The sequence below is a fragment of the Malaclemys terrapin genome, chromosome 1 (assembly GCF_027887155.1).
Source record: "Malaclemys terrapin pileata isolate rMalTer1 chromosome 1, rMalTer1.hap1, whole genome shotgun sequence".
NCBI classification, from domain to species: Eukaryota; Metazoa; Chordata; order Testudines; family Emydidae; genus Malaclemys; species Malaclemys terrapin.
The window spans coordinates 55808005-55823035 of record NC_071505.1 but is presented as its reverse complement, the minus strand read 5'-3'; the positions used below and the strand labels follow the sequence as shown (position 1 = coordinate 55823035).

Sequence of the window (15031 nt, the reverse complement as noted above, 5' to 3'; positions counted from 1 at the left end):
CAAGCTGAGGGAAAGACATGATGTAAAAATAACCAGGGAAGAGTAAATTTGATTTTTTATACTCATTCAGTTCTAAGAATCTAAGATGCTATTAATATTGAAAAGGAAAATTGTGGGTTTTTTAGAATATTTTCAGCAGTGTCTCTATGAACTGGGTTATAGCAGGTTTAATAGTCTGTAATATTTACTGATGATTTCCATGTTAAATATCACTGGTGGGAACAATCCCAAAATGTTGTCTTGTATAAATCAATAAACAGCTGTAATAGCTCCTATGTTAGCACCCTTGCAGGTTGTTATAGTGTTATAGAGTCACCTTCCCATGGGTCCAGATGATGAAGATGTCATCAAAATTTCACCACGATTTCAACAGCTTCCACCCCACCATCAACCTCAGCCTGGACCAGTCTACATGGGAGGTCCACTTCCTAGACACCACGGTGCAAATAAGTGACGGTCACGTTAACACCACCCTATTCCGCTGGTTAGGAAAGATAGAAAATGTGGCAAAAGACCACCTTGGCTTAACCACGAGATCTTGCATGATCTAAAAAATAAAAAGGAGTCATATAAAAAATGGAAACTAGGACAGATTACAAAGGATGAATATAGGCAAACAACACAAGAATGCAGGGGCAAGATTAGAAAGGCAAAGGCACAAAATGAGCTCAAACTAGCTACGGGAATAAAGGGAAACAAGAAGACCTTTTATCAATACATTAGAAGCAAGAGGAAGACCAAAGACAGGGTAGGCCCACTGCTTAGTGAAGAGGGAGAAACAGTAACAGGAAACTTGGAAATGGCAGAGATGCTTAATGACTTCTTTGTTAAGGTCTTCACGAGAAGTCTGAAGGAATGCCTAACATAGTGAATGCTAATGGGAAGGGGGTAGGTTTAGCAGATAAAATAAAAAAAGAACAAGTTAAAAATCACTTAGAAAAGTTAGATGCCTGCAAGTCACCAGGGCCTGATTAAATGCATCCTAGAATACTCAAGGAGCTAATAGAGGAGGTATCTGAGCCTCTAGCTATTATCTTTGGAAAATCATGGGAGACGGGAGAGATTCCAGAAGACTGGAAAAGGGCAAATATAGTGCCCATCTATAAAAAGGGAAATAAAAACAACCCAGGAAACTACAGACCAGTTAGTTTAACTTCTGTGCCAGGGAAGATAATGGAGCAAGTAATTAAGGAAATCATCTGCAAACACTTGGAAGGTGATAAGGTGATAGGGAACAGCCAGCATGGATTTGAAAAGAACAAATCATGTCAAACCAATCTGATAGGATAACGAGTCTTGTGGATAAGGGAGAAGCTGTGGATGTGGTATACCTAGACTTTAGTAAGGCATTTGATACGGTCTCGCATGATATTCTTATCAATAAACTAGGCAAATACAATTTAGATGGGGCTACTATAAGGTGGGTGCATAACTGGCTGGATAACCGTACTCAGAGAGTTGTTATTAATGGTTCCCAATCCTGCTGGAAAGGCATAACGAGTGGGGTTCCGCAGGGGTCTGTTTTGGGACCGGCTCTGTTCAATATCTTCATTAACGACTTAGATATTGGCATAGAAAGTACGCTTATTCAGTTTGTGGATGATACCAAACTGGGAGGGATTGCAACTGCTTTGGAGGACAGGGTCATAATTCAAAATGATCTGGACAAATTGGAGAAATGGTCTGAGTTAAACAGGATGAAGTTTAACAAAGACAAATGCAAAGTGCTCCACTTAGGAAAAAAAAAATCAGTTTCACACATACAGAATGGGAAGAGACTGTCTAGGAAGGAGTACGGCAGAAAGGGATCTAGGGGTTATAGTGGACCACAAGCTAAATATGAGTCAACAGTGTGATGCTGTTGCAAAAAAAGCAAACATGATTCTGGGATGTATTAACAGGTGTGTTGTGAGCAAGACACGAGAAGTCATTCTTCTGCTCTACTCTGCTCTGGTTAGGCCTCAGCTGGAGTATTGTGTCCAGTTCTGGGCACCGCATTTCAAGAAAGATGTGGAGAAATTGGAAAGGCTCCAGAGAAGAGCAACAAGAATGATTAAAGGTCTTGAGAACATGACCTATGAAGGAAGGCTGAAAGAATTGGGTTTGTTTAGTTTGGAAAAGAGAAGACTGAGAGGGGACACGATAGCAGTTTTCAGGTATCTAAAAGGGTGTCATAAGGAAGAGAGAGAAAACTTGTTCACCTTAGCCTCTAAGGATAGAACAAGAAGCAATGGGCTTAAACTGCAGCAAGGGAGGCCTAGGTTGGACATTAGGAAAAAGTTCCTAACTGTCAGGGTGGTTAAACATTGGAATAAATTGCCTAGTGAGGTTGTGGAATCTCCATCTCTGGAGATATTTAAGAGTAGGTTAGATAAATGTCTATGAGGGATGGTCTAGACAGTATTTGGTCCTGCCATGCGGGCAGGGGACTGGACTCGATGACCTCTCGAGGTCCCTTCCAGTCCTAGAATCTATGAATCTATGAATCTATAATCACCCTGCCTCTGTTTGTAAACAAAATACTGACTCCCTACCCTAGGGGCACAAGCTAGAAGCAGCACCTCTCCTCTGCAAAACTCACATTCCACACTAATGCTGTGCTGTAATTAAGAGCTCTGCCTAAGAGCACACCTCCTGTACGAAACTGGGGTCGCTGGAGCCCCCCAAGCCCCCCGGCACCCCAAATGGTGCCCCTCACGTATGAGTTCATCAACCAAGGCAACAAAACCTAACCAATTGTGAGTCTAGAAGGACTGTGGTTAGAGAATTATGCTCCAACTCTCACCAAGTCCCCTTTGTGCCTATCTGGCACCACAAAGGAGGTGGAATTGGCCCTTGGAGAATCCCCCCTCCACAGGGGCTCCCCTTCTGGCATTCAGTTAGCAAAAGGGCTCTACACCGGCTCTGCTCCCAGCCTCTCACTGCAGGGTGTGGGGAGGGAGAGAAAGCTCTAGCTCCAGCTATGCCCTGTCCTGCACTATGGCAATTCTCTGCTTCCATAGGCCCAGAAGCTTCTCTAATGTACACTAGGGAGAGAGCAGACCCCTGGCAGCAACAGGGGAGTGAGAATCAGGGTCCTAGAGTTGCAAATGTCATAAGACTCCTGCTTTTGTCATGAGCACATAATATTGCCCCAGCCTGATTATTTTTACTTGTCAGATTATTATAGCTCTCCTTACCACACTTCCCTTAAAGATGAAGCAATGTATTCTTTTTTCCAAGTTGTAGGCACAAATTCTATCACACTCTTCTTTGAGTTTCAGAGAGGAGACAAAATGTGAGAGAAGTGCCAGGAAGAACACCACCAAGTAATGATGTTAGGGGGGATAGCTCAGTGGTTTGAGCCTTGGCCTGCTAAACCCAGGGTTGTGAGTTTAATCCTTGAGGGGGCCACTTAGGGATCTGGGGCAAAATCAGTACTTGGTCTTGCTAGTGAAGGCAGGGGGCTGAACTCAATAACTTTTCAGGGTCCCTTCCAGTTCTATGAGATAGGTATATCTCCATATATTTTTTTAAATATTTTTATGTGCTAGTTATATAGTTGTTATGTATGACAAACAGGAGTACTTGTGGCACCCTAGAGACTATCAAATTGATTTGAGCATAAGCTTTCGTGGGCTACAGCCCACTTCATCAGATGCATAGAATGGAACATATAGTAAGAAGATATATATACATACAGAGAACATGAAAAGGTGGAAGTTGCCATACTAACTCTAAGAGGCTAATTAAGATTAAGATGAGCTATTATCAGCAGGAGAAAAAAGACTTTTGTAGTGGTAATCAAGATGGCCCATTTCAGACAGTTGACAAAAAGGTGTGAGGATACTTAACATGGGGAAATAGATTCAACTTGTGTAATGACCCAGCCACTCCCAATCTCTATTCAAGCCCAAATTAATGGTATCTAGTTTGCATATTAGTTCAAATTCAGCAGTTTCTCGTTGGAGTCTGGTTTTGAAGCTTCTCTGTTGCAAAATTGCCACCTTTAAGTCTGTTACTGAGTGACCAGAGAGGCTGAAGTGTTCTCCTACTGGTTTTTGAATGTTATGATTCCTGATGTCAAATTTGTGTCCATTTATTCTTTTGCATAGAGACTATCCAGTTTGGCCAATGTACATGGCAGGGGGCATTGCTGGCACATGATGGCATATATCACATTGGTAGATGTGCAGGTGAACGAGTCCCTGATGGCATGGCTGAGGTGATTAGGTCCTATGATGGCGTCACTTGAATAGATATGTGGACAGAGTTGACATTGGGCTTTGTTGCAAGGATAGGTTCCTGGGTTAGTGTTTTTGTTGTGTGGTGTGTGGTTGCTGGTGAGTATTTGCTTCAGGTTTGGGAGCTGTCTGTAAGCGAGGAATGGTCTGTCTCCCAAGATCTGGGAGAGTAAGGGATCATCTTGCAGGATAGGTTGTAGATCTTTGATGATGCGCTGGAGAGGTTTTAGTTGGGGGCTGAAGGTGACAGATAGTTCTGTTATTTTCTTTGTTGGACCTGTCCTGTAGTAGGTGACTTCTGAGTACTCTTCTGGCTCTCCTGCTGATAATAGCTCATCTTAATTAATTAGCCTCTTAAAGTTGGTATGGCTACTTCCACTTTTTCATGTTTTCTGTATGTATACATATCTTCTTACTATATGCTCCATTCTATGCATCTGATGAAGTGGGCTGTAGCCCACAAAAGCTTATGCTCAAATAAATTTGTTAGTCTCTAAGGTGCCACAAGTACTCCTGTTCTTTTTGCAGATACAGACTAAAACGGCTGCTACTCTGAAACCTGTTATGTATGAGTTGTTTTCAGTCAATGTATATGTTGTCACTAGATGCTGATCTGTATTTAAGGGCAAAGCATCCTTCATTAATGAATAATTTGACACTGGTAGCTTTTCTAGGAGACTCTCACTATTGCTTTAGAAAGTGAGAGATATGACTCCTATGGAATTAGATGCTTAAGGGGAGTTTAAAGGAAAGAGGAGGATTTTTGGAGGAATTTTGAGATGCTGGCGCATCCCTCCTACTTAGGCCTGGTCCCCACTAACCCCCCACTTCGGACTATGGTACGCAAATTCAGCTACGTTAATAACGTAGCTGAATTCGAAGTACCTTAGTCCGAACTTACCGCGGGTCCAGATGCGGCAGGGAGGCTCCCCCGTCGATGCCGCGTACTCCTCTCGCTGAGCTGGAGTACCGGCGTCGACGGCGAGCACTTCCGGGATCGATCCGGGATCCATTTATCGCGTCTAAACCAGACGCGATAACTCGATCCCAGAACATCGATTGCCTGCCGCCGGACCCTCCGGTAAGTGTAGACGTACCCTTAAACCTCTATAATTAACTGCAGATATAACATAGCATCGAGTTGATTTAATGACTAATCTAAAGCCCACTGAAGGCTGTGGATCAAGCCCTAAGAAAGGAAGAGGTAAAAATGTCACTTTGCCTTTCTAAATGGAAAAGAAGAAGAAACAGTTAGGAAACCTACTTCCTTTTTATTTATATTTAGAAGGGCATTTATGTCCTCAGAGGAGAATGGTGCCCAGATTAGTTTCAAGCCAACATCTGATATTGGCTATCAGTCAATGCTGGAAACCGATGAACCTGCATTCATGATCAGTGGCTGGTTGTCAGTTTTTCAAGTATTTTGATGATGCTGGCTTTTGAAAACTCACTCACATTCACTTGTGCGATGAAAGGGAGAGAGAATTATTATTAGTTAATTTTTAGATTGTTCCTATTGGCAAGTAAGGACCAAACTAATGTTGTTTCATCTAATGCTAAGTGACACACTGAAAGGGGAAAGTTAGTGGTGAAGTAGTTGAGCTAGACCTTGAGTTGAATGTTTTTAATGACATTCACTAAGTGATTGGCACTGACATTTATACTGAATGGGCTACTGAGGACAGTATTTTTCACCTGCTCATTACCAAATGTGTCAGTTCCTATTTGACTGGAATCATCAAGTAGAAATCAAAAATCTGCAATGAAGTTGCTGGCTATTTACAGCTACAAATCTCCTGGTAATATCTGATATACTGCTGACAGCAAATGAAGAACATGCTTTGCCTATCAACTTTTATGTTAACACTCACCTTGACATTTCGAAATACTCACTCATCAGGGGTCGAATATTTCATGAACTTATCCCAGGTTATAAGTTTTCTTTATGTTGAGCTGCTAAAGATCTATATTTCTTCCAAGAGTAGAGTCGTTAGTACTCAGGCCTTGCTGCCTTGGCTAAATTCAGTTCTTCCTAGCTAACTTCCCTCTGCAATCTGCATATAATAGTCATGTCATTTCCTAAATTGTTGCATACTCTATCTCTACACTGTTAAAAAAGATGCCATGTTTTACTCACAGGTGACTACATTTCAGTGGTAGACTGCTATATATGTATATATATATATATATATACACACACACATATATGTATATATATATAGTTTGTAAAGCACTTTGGCTCCTCCAAGATAAAGAGGAGCTATATAAATGCAAGATACTTAAAAAAAAAGTCAGCTATTTTCAGAGAATAGTTCTTGCTACTGGAAAGCCTTGACTTCAATGGGAGTTTTGTCTGAATTAGTAACCATGGGATTGGTCTCTAATTGGCACTCTTGAACACACATTTGTCTGTTTTGAAGGTGCAACTGTCATCATAGGACCATAGAAAGATACAATTCCTAAAGTAAGGTTTGTCTTGATCCAATTTTATTTGGCACTCATTCCAATGTTCAGACTCAAATGTATCATTTTAATTCTAAACAACTGTGAATTTCAGGTCTCCATATTGTAGAGTAGGAGCCATTAAAAACTCAACATTTGCTTGCCTGAGGAAATGATTGCACGTAGTATGATGGTGCCTCTTGTTTTAAATAGGAGATAGCTGGCCCAAGCTGCTTGCACCCTATCTTATGTTTTTGATAGTTTCTAACTAAAATACTCGGCATTGACTCTCTCTCCACCCCATTTAGAAAGGAGCTAAAAAAAGTGGAAAGCTCTGGGCACACTGGCTAGCCAGTAAGCAGAACTCAGTCTCTGTAATAACCAATTTTTAATCAGTGTTTTAATCTGTCTTTTTTGGTTCCAGCTGAGCAACTATAAATATGCTTGTGGGTAAATTTGTTAGATTGTGAATATTTCATTAAATGTTAGTGAGCGTGCATGAGATGAGAATTATGACAAAGGACACCACAACATTCATATGAGGGACTGAAAACATTTTTCCTGTTTTGACAGATATTGCCCATTTTCAGGTGTATTCCTCATTTTACGTACAGGGACTCTTTCTCAAACAAGTAGAATCTACTAAAATGGAAGAAGCTTTAAGTTCATATGTTGTGCCATATTTACTTAGTTGTTCTGTAACATATTACACTAGAGACCACACTTTGGGCCAAATCTCTCCCACTAATTCAAAAGGATTTTGGCTCAAGTTAAGACTCCAAGACTTGTCCTTACAAGATGCAAGAATTCCAGGATGTGAGCTGATAAAGTTGAGCCCAACTTGAATAATATGTAAATTTTCCACTTTGCTGGGTGTTGTGCTGTTTTTTTGGACAATGGCCCAAAGTAATTTGATGTACATGTACAAGAGGTGATTCAGGTTTATTATTTTTGTAGGCAATGTTTGGGGCTTTTTAGATACAGAATGCCATTTAGTGGGATCAGTTTGTAAATTGTTTCTGCTTTTTTATCAAGGCAGATGACAAATCAGCTAGCTTGAGGAAATCCCTAGAGTGAATGCACAGCAGGCACCGTCTTCTCCCCACCCTTGAGTAACTGTCATTCTTTGTTCCATTCTGAGAGACAGGTACATATTTTTAAATGTTCCTCTCCTGGTGCTTCCTTATTAATTTATGAACTTTCAATTTCAAATACAAAATTAAATGCATGGAAAAATACTATAGTTCACCAAATACCAAGATACTTAGGCATAAATCAAGAAGAATATAATGGTGTTAACAGCCAAAAGGCACACTTAAAATTCAATTTACTCCTAATCAAATGCAATAAGGACACACAGAACAATTCTAGATAAAGACTGTTTTCCTTGGAGATATTCATCAAATAAAATAGGGACTTGCTGGACTGAGAAAACTGAACAGGAGAAAATTTTAGTCATTATTTATTTTACTCCTTATGCAGGTTATCGCATGCTTTACCTTTAAGTCATCAGAACAAAGTGGGGAAAACCCTTGCAGAGCTTCCTGTTCAAATGCTGCACTGCATGTTACTATGTAGTAAAGCTTTTCACGGATGTCCTTTTTACAGTCAAGATATCCACTTGTTAACATTATTTCACACACTTTAATAAGAACACATCAAGAGGAGAATACACCCCTTTATCTCTCCATGAATTCAGGAAAATGTGATGTCTAAACTTTGCTCCCATCTCTCCCACTGTGTGTAAAAGCCTAGCATGCTTCAACCAAATTGCACTACATTTATAATGTACAGCAACAGTCTTTGCTGAACTGCTATAAAATTTGGATATATGGTATGATATTCAGATGGACACTTTGTTCTAGCTCCCTCACTGCCCAACTCCATCTATAAGTTAAGCAGAAAAGTCAAATTAACCAGATGTGGACTTGACCAGCAGGAGAGAGCAGGGGGAGGAGAAAGAAAAGTCTTTTCACTCCCCTCCATCTGAAGTGAGCTGAGCTGCACAGAAAAACTATTTATTCTCAGGTTTCAGAGTGGTTATTCTCAGTTGCACTTTGCAGCTTCTCCCTCAACCAAGATCTTACACACAGGGAAACTCACTAAGGTTATTCAGCTTCCCTTCTGCAGGAAGCTCTGAACAGGCTCCTAGGGGTAACAGATCATAGTTCTCTTTTGCAAACAGAATACCAAAAAATAGAAAATGGTACAAAAATCAGTGGGGGGGCGGGAGAGAAGAGCTAAGAGAAAATGGAAATGAGGACCCAGAAATAGAAGAGATGAAGTAAACGATGGGATGGAGAAAGATAGGCTAAAATGCAGCCCCACTTGTAGAGTTGAGATGAAAATTTAAGTGCTTAATGGGGGCTTTGATTAGCATTGGATTAATATCCGGGAGGATTGTGATACTCCCCAAAAGGTACCCAGTATTGTGAGGCACTTCACCAGCACCTTTCCTCTCTCTGAGTGAAGCAGTCTTGTCTGTGCCTGCTGCAGCTCAGCTCTCGGAAATCAACAGCCTCTGGCAACACTAGCCCCTGCCTTCCAGGCCTCCATAGACCTCGCTTTCTCAGTTCAGCCTAGTAATAGGTTCACACCAACCCTCGAGTTCTTGCAGTGTTTCCTCTATAACACTCAGCCCCTATCACTGCACGGTCACAGAAATTACCAGAAAGCTGTCCCCAAAAGAACAGTGTACACACAGCTTGATAAGTACAATTCAGGATTAGGTCCTTGATAATATCACAGCACTAAGATATATATTTAAAGTGAAAATCATACATTTATTATCAAAGATTAAGATTCAAGAAATACTGAGCAACGATAATGGAATAAAAAATGGTGACATATAACATGCACCTCAAACTAAACTTAACTTTAACAGGCTAAAATCCTTGTCTAAAGTAGTTTTATCTCACCCCAAAGCCTTTTTTGCAGAATTTTCAACCAACCCTGGTTGAGATCCTGTTCTCATAAATGCAATCACACTGCCTGATTACTTCCTGAAGTGCCGGATAACAAAATGCTTTATTGGTCCCCTTGTTACAGTCCAGTAAACCTTTGAAGTGCACCCCCTGATAAAACTCTTCTCCCCCATTGCTTGTTTTTCCTGTTGACTTCCCATGTCTCTTTTTTTTATTAGCATTCAGTTCAAACCAGTGATGGGAGGCCCATTGTGAAAAAAAATATACAATGCTTAATGTACGTCTCAATTTGCTAGATGGACAAGAACTTCTGGTCTGAAACCTCTCTGTGCTAGTGGCTCATACCTTGATACAGACCCTCAGAATACATTTTCAGTATATATACATATAACTTCTTAAATATCATCTATACATATATTTCACAACGATTATGAAGATCAGTATGACATATGCTTGTATTAGATATCTTACATGACACTCTTTATGGATAAATGCTACGAAAGTGGTGTTTTAGTTGTAGTGAGTTGTGAGGCCTGTTAGGAGTTGCTGACACAGAGTACTGAACCCTTTGCCAGACAGCACCAATGGGCCTCTGTGTCATAAGAATGTAATCTTTGTTGTACCACATTCTATAGGGCATTCTGCATCATCGTTGTTTTAGAGTGTTTTTATTGCAAAGTTTTAAACATTATAATGTATACAAAGTTTTAAAAGAGAGAGAACTACACAGTGTTAACATTAGTGAGAAGTCATTTAATGCATTACAGAACTTACCAAACAAACGCTGATGGAACAGGAATTTCCCAGCTATCAGTCCCGTGAGAATGGCAAGTAGCCATAGAAGCACCTTCAGAAACCTCCAGCCTCCTCCTCCAGGGTATTTATTGGTTACAAATGAAAAGCAGTTGCCAACAACAATAACATTGGCTTCTGTCTGACTGTGAGATACTGGATCCTCAGCAAATATTAAGAAGTTAAAGAAGATCACCAGGTAAGCCACAACGAGGCGAGACCAGGGGTGCTGGAAGTAGTAGCGGAAGCCTTTACCCATTCTCAAATACTTCAGGACAGTTGTTTGCCTGTGTATACAAGATATAGCAGTACACTGTTATACCCACCAATCAGCATGGCATTCGGAAGCTGCCTAGACATTTCAAAAGTCAAACCACTTTACATTTTCAGTGATTTACTTTTGATATTCTAGACTAACCCAGTGATAAACAGTTCCAAACAAAATAGGGTGACCGGACAGCAAGTGTGAAAAGTCGGGACAGGGATGGGGAGTAATAGGAGCCTATATAAGAAAAAGACCCCCAAAATCGGGACTGTCCCTATAAAATCGGGACATCTCATCACCCTAAAACAAAAGCTGTGTTAGAACCCAGGCAAAGAAAAATTAAGACTTCCTGTTAGTTTCAGTAAAGGCATGCTCTACATTTTAGCACGCCATTTTTATTTTTAAAATCTCTACATTCTTATTAAAGTACACCTTCATCACAATTAACATGGCATGTGAATATGGGTCAGCACAAAACATGTTATATGGCACTTGAAATTCATAGTGCCTGTCTCATGTATTCAAAAAGATATAGCAAAGCCTCCACACATTTTGATTCTAAGAACCTTTCATCCCTCCTTCTATCTCTTCTTTGACATAGGTGCTAGAACTAGGGGTGCTGGCGGTGCTGCCACACACCCTGGTTTGAAGTGGTTTCCATTATATACAAGCTTCACAGTTTGGTTAAATGGGTCTCAGCACCCCCACTATACAAATTGTTCCAACACCCCTGCACACATACACATAGATCCCAGGCCTACTACTAAATCTACTTCATCACCTTTTGGAAAGAACCTGGACTGAGTCTGCATGAAAACCATATAGTCCATTCGCTCATTACCTGCGAGATTTATAAGCCTCCCAACAACACCACTGGAGATTACTACACATGGAGGAATGAACAAATCCCAGAGTTAATCTTTGAAGGGCCTGACCCAAAGCTCATTGAGATCAATGGAAGTCTTTCTATTTACTTCAGTTGGTTTGGGATAAAGGCCACAATAAAATGCAACCTTATAAGCAGGGAACTCCCATTTCCTGCACTTCAAAACAACTTTGCATGAATACAAGAACGATTCTAATTTTGAAATGTGTTTACTTGTTTCAGTGCTTTTCCATCTACATATTTGTCTCTCTGTAAACATTTCAGAGTGTAGGTTCATTGTGTATTCATGCAGACACCAAGCCAACCCTCTGTTGCTTTTTATCGAGTACTACAGTTGTTCAAAGCAACCAGACTGGGGTGGGCAGGTGGATGGAGGGGGAAGTAATCCAACAGCTCTTTTTACAGGATGAGCATTTAAAAATATAGTCTACATAACTGAATGAAATACATTTTTTGTCAGTGTCATACAATGTGGAAAAAATAAATAAGATGCTTCTTGAATATGTTTACGGCATAATACCTGTTTCAATGACAAAGGTCTCTCTGATAAGTATAGTTCTTTATGTAGGCACTTTTTAAAAAAAATTCAATATCTGATTTTTCTTATTGTCAGATTCCTATATTACATTCAGCAAATATTAAAAACAACAGATTACATTTACTAGTCAGGGCAACAGTGTAAAACTTCATATAAAACAAAAATTATATTAGAGAAAGCACAAAATAGATTAGTATGTTTAAAAGTTGATTAGCTAGTACAAGGAAGTATGTCATCTTTGGAAGAACTTTATGAATTGAAGAAAGTGACTTGAAGTGAGAAATTATTACTCATACAAGCTAAGGACTATTTAGCAAGGGCACAGACAACAAGAAACCAAAGATACATTTAAGACTGCAAAGTCAGTACATTCCTGTCTTCTTTTTGTGCTACTGTTAGCGTGAAGAAAAGTCCTAATTATTCTATTCAATTAGACATCTTAAATTTAAGAGGCGGGTGGGCAAAGACAAGACAATCATGTATCCACCAAATATTTTAATCATTTGGTTAAACTAGAGTTACCAGATAGTGAGCAAAAGACATAGCCTATCGGACATTATTTGGTAACAACAGGAAGCAATGCTTTAACTAGTTGCGCTAGGTTAGAAAATAAACAGAAGAGTGCTCTTTGCATCGAGCAAAGGTTCCGAAATTTGGGGACTATTTTAAAACAGGTGTGGACTGCAACATGCTCATTTAACCTATTCTATTTCCTGGGCAATACAAGGATTTGGCTTTTTTTAAAAAAATCTTTTAGAATTAGTAAGTGGAGCTCGTTAAAACCGATTGTCTGCAACTAAAACTGAATGTGGTTTGTTTATTAGGGAAATCAGGACCTGATACCGTGATACACCCCCGCCTACCCACGCACACACACAATCTTCAGTGCCTGCTTGGGAAGAATCATGCCAACAACATACTAGCAGAAGAGGGGCTGTAATCTCCCCCGCTGGGGGTGTCACAATACTAACTGCAGCAGCCCCCATCCTCGCGCAAAGTCCTGCCCATCGTCAAGAGAAATCCGCTGCAGTGTGGTCACAGCCGCTGCGGGGCCAGGCTGACGCTCCCTCTCGCACACGGGTGGGGCTGGGCTGTTGTACGTCGAGACAAATGCAATGTACTCACCGAGCTCGGAAGCCACCTTTTGCTCTAACGGGAAACTCCTACGTGAGCCAGGCTCCGGCTCTGCCAGGGCGCTGCTGTCACGGTGCTATAAATACCAGCCGATGGCTGGCCCGCGTCCTTCTGCTGCTGCTGCGCCGACCGTACAGGGCCTCCCTCCTTGCCAACAGCCTGCGCAGCGCTCGCCTCTGGGGCCGGCGGTGGGACCCGCTGCCTGCCCGGAGGGGTTCGCAGCTGGGCTCCTCTCGCGCGCCCACAGCCCGGGGACGCAGCCGGGCAGCTCCAGGGAGGGGGCGGCTGCTGCCGCCTCTCTGCGGGGCCGAGTGAAGGACGAGAACCGAACACACAAGCAGGGGTGCGTGGCGAGAATCTCATTTCCGCCGCTCAGGGAGAGACGCGGAATATTACCCGCCCCCCGGCCTGCAGGAATGCGGCGGCCAGAGCCGCTGCGCGTGGAGCAGAAAACACGCGTGGATGCTTCCGAGTTTTACCGGGCGTTGTTCAGTATCTAAGCGCCACCTGTGCAATTGTGCGGCTCCCTTCTGAGCCTCTTGCGCTGTAGTGCGGGGACTGCTTGGGGGCTTTTCTCTTTGTTACACAATGCGAGACTCTCTGTTCCCCCAGGAAGATGTTGGAACTGGAAGCCGGTGGCTCAAAAGTAATTGTGGGTGGGGAGGCAATGGCTCATCAGGCCCCATGGAGATGGGTTCCCAACACCCAGCTCTGGCCGCTGAACTCCAGCGTTGCACTGGTAGCCTTGTATGAGATCTTATACATGGGTGAATTATTAACCCTTTTAGGGGCACATCTGGGGGCACCCCTAGAAGGACCAAAGGCAGTTTAAAATGTGGGAATAACAACAGTGGAGTCCCCTCTCTCAAGAGGACTCAGCAAGCTCTGAGGTTGTAAAGAGGACCTCTAGGGCAGTCCCATGGGAGGGAGATTGTCAGCAAGACAGGGACATGGTCAGCATGGCCATGAATCAAAATCATGCATTTAGTGGGGAGCAGTGGTGCACATCCATTACTGCCATATTATTGGCTGAAACATAGCTGCACAGCAGTGTGGCTAGCTGAGGTTGCCCAGACTCTTTAGTGCAGATATCTTCCCCGGGATTGGATCCTTAGAGCTAGCACCCACAGATAAGCTTCTGAAATGCTATCAATAAATTTGCATTGCAACATAGATAGTAATGCATAAAGCAGGGCCAGTACTAGGGACCCATTATTTTCTGCGGGGGTGTGTGTGTGAAAGTGGGTATTTTGGGGACCCTAGATGTCACTATTTAAAAAGACCAAACCATCTTCCTGAAGTCCATGGGGCTAGTTAGTTAGATCCCTGGAAAATATTTGATTTTAAGAGTTTAGGAGAGTAAAATTTGGCTACTGTGTCAGTATTTTGCTGTGATTTATAATTTTGGCCTCTCTGACAATAATTTGGGGGCCCTTTAAGATCGTTTTGGGGGGTAAATGTCTCTCCCTGGTAGCGCTGGGCCTGGCCTAAAGCATTTGAGGCAAGGTTTAAGTTGCCTGGGCATTCCTGATTTTTTTTAGTACTTCACTTTGCAACCTTAAGATTCTTGTACTGTAAAGGGAAAGTTCTGTTGTTTTTTAAAGGAAACATAAAAACAAAGAAATTCCATCATATTTGACTATTTACGATCCAGCACTAGAACACTGCACAATATATTCACAGTGGGATTTCTTGTGTGCAACCACATCGTGTATGAAGTCCTGTACACACACACACACATGCTATCTCCTTACCAAATTTCATATGTCCAACAGCTCCTTTTGGGTTGCTATTCTTCAAAAAGAAATTGCAAAAAAACAAAACAAA

General features: G+C 41.7%; 1 protein-coding gene across 3 annotated transcripts in view; it reads right to left on the bottom strand.

Annotated features, from left to right (window-relative positions):
* Positions 1-13283, bottom strand: part of TMEM117 (transmembrane protein 117) — a 348666-nt gene extending 335383 nt beyond the window's left edge. The window contains exons 1-2 of one of the 3 annotated variants that reach the window (XM_054024758.1): positions 13196-13283; positions 10364-10668 (exon numbers count right to left, since the gene is read on the bottom strand). In XM_054024758.1, coding sequence (XP_053880733.1) covers positions 10364-10640 — 277 coding nt within the window. In that variant the 5' untranslated portion in view covers positions 10641-10668; positions 13196-13283. Of the gene's footprint in view, positions 1-10363; positions 10669-13195 lie in introns of those variants that run through there. The other 2 variants (XM_054024774.1, XM_054024766.1) reach the window with 2 other exon arrangements.
* Between the last annotated feature and the right edge of the window lie 1748 nt (positions 13284-15031).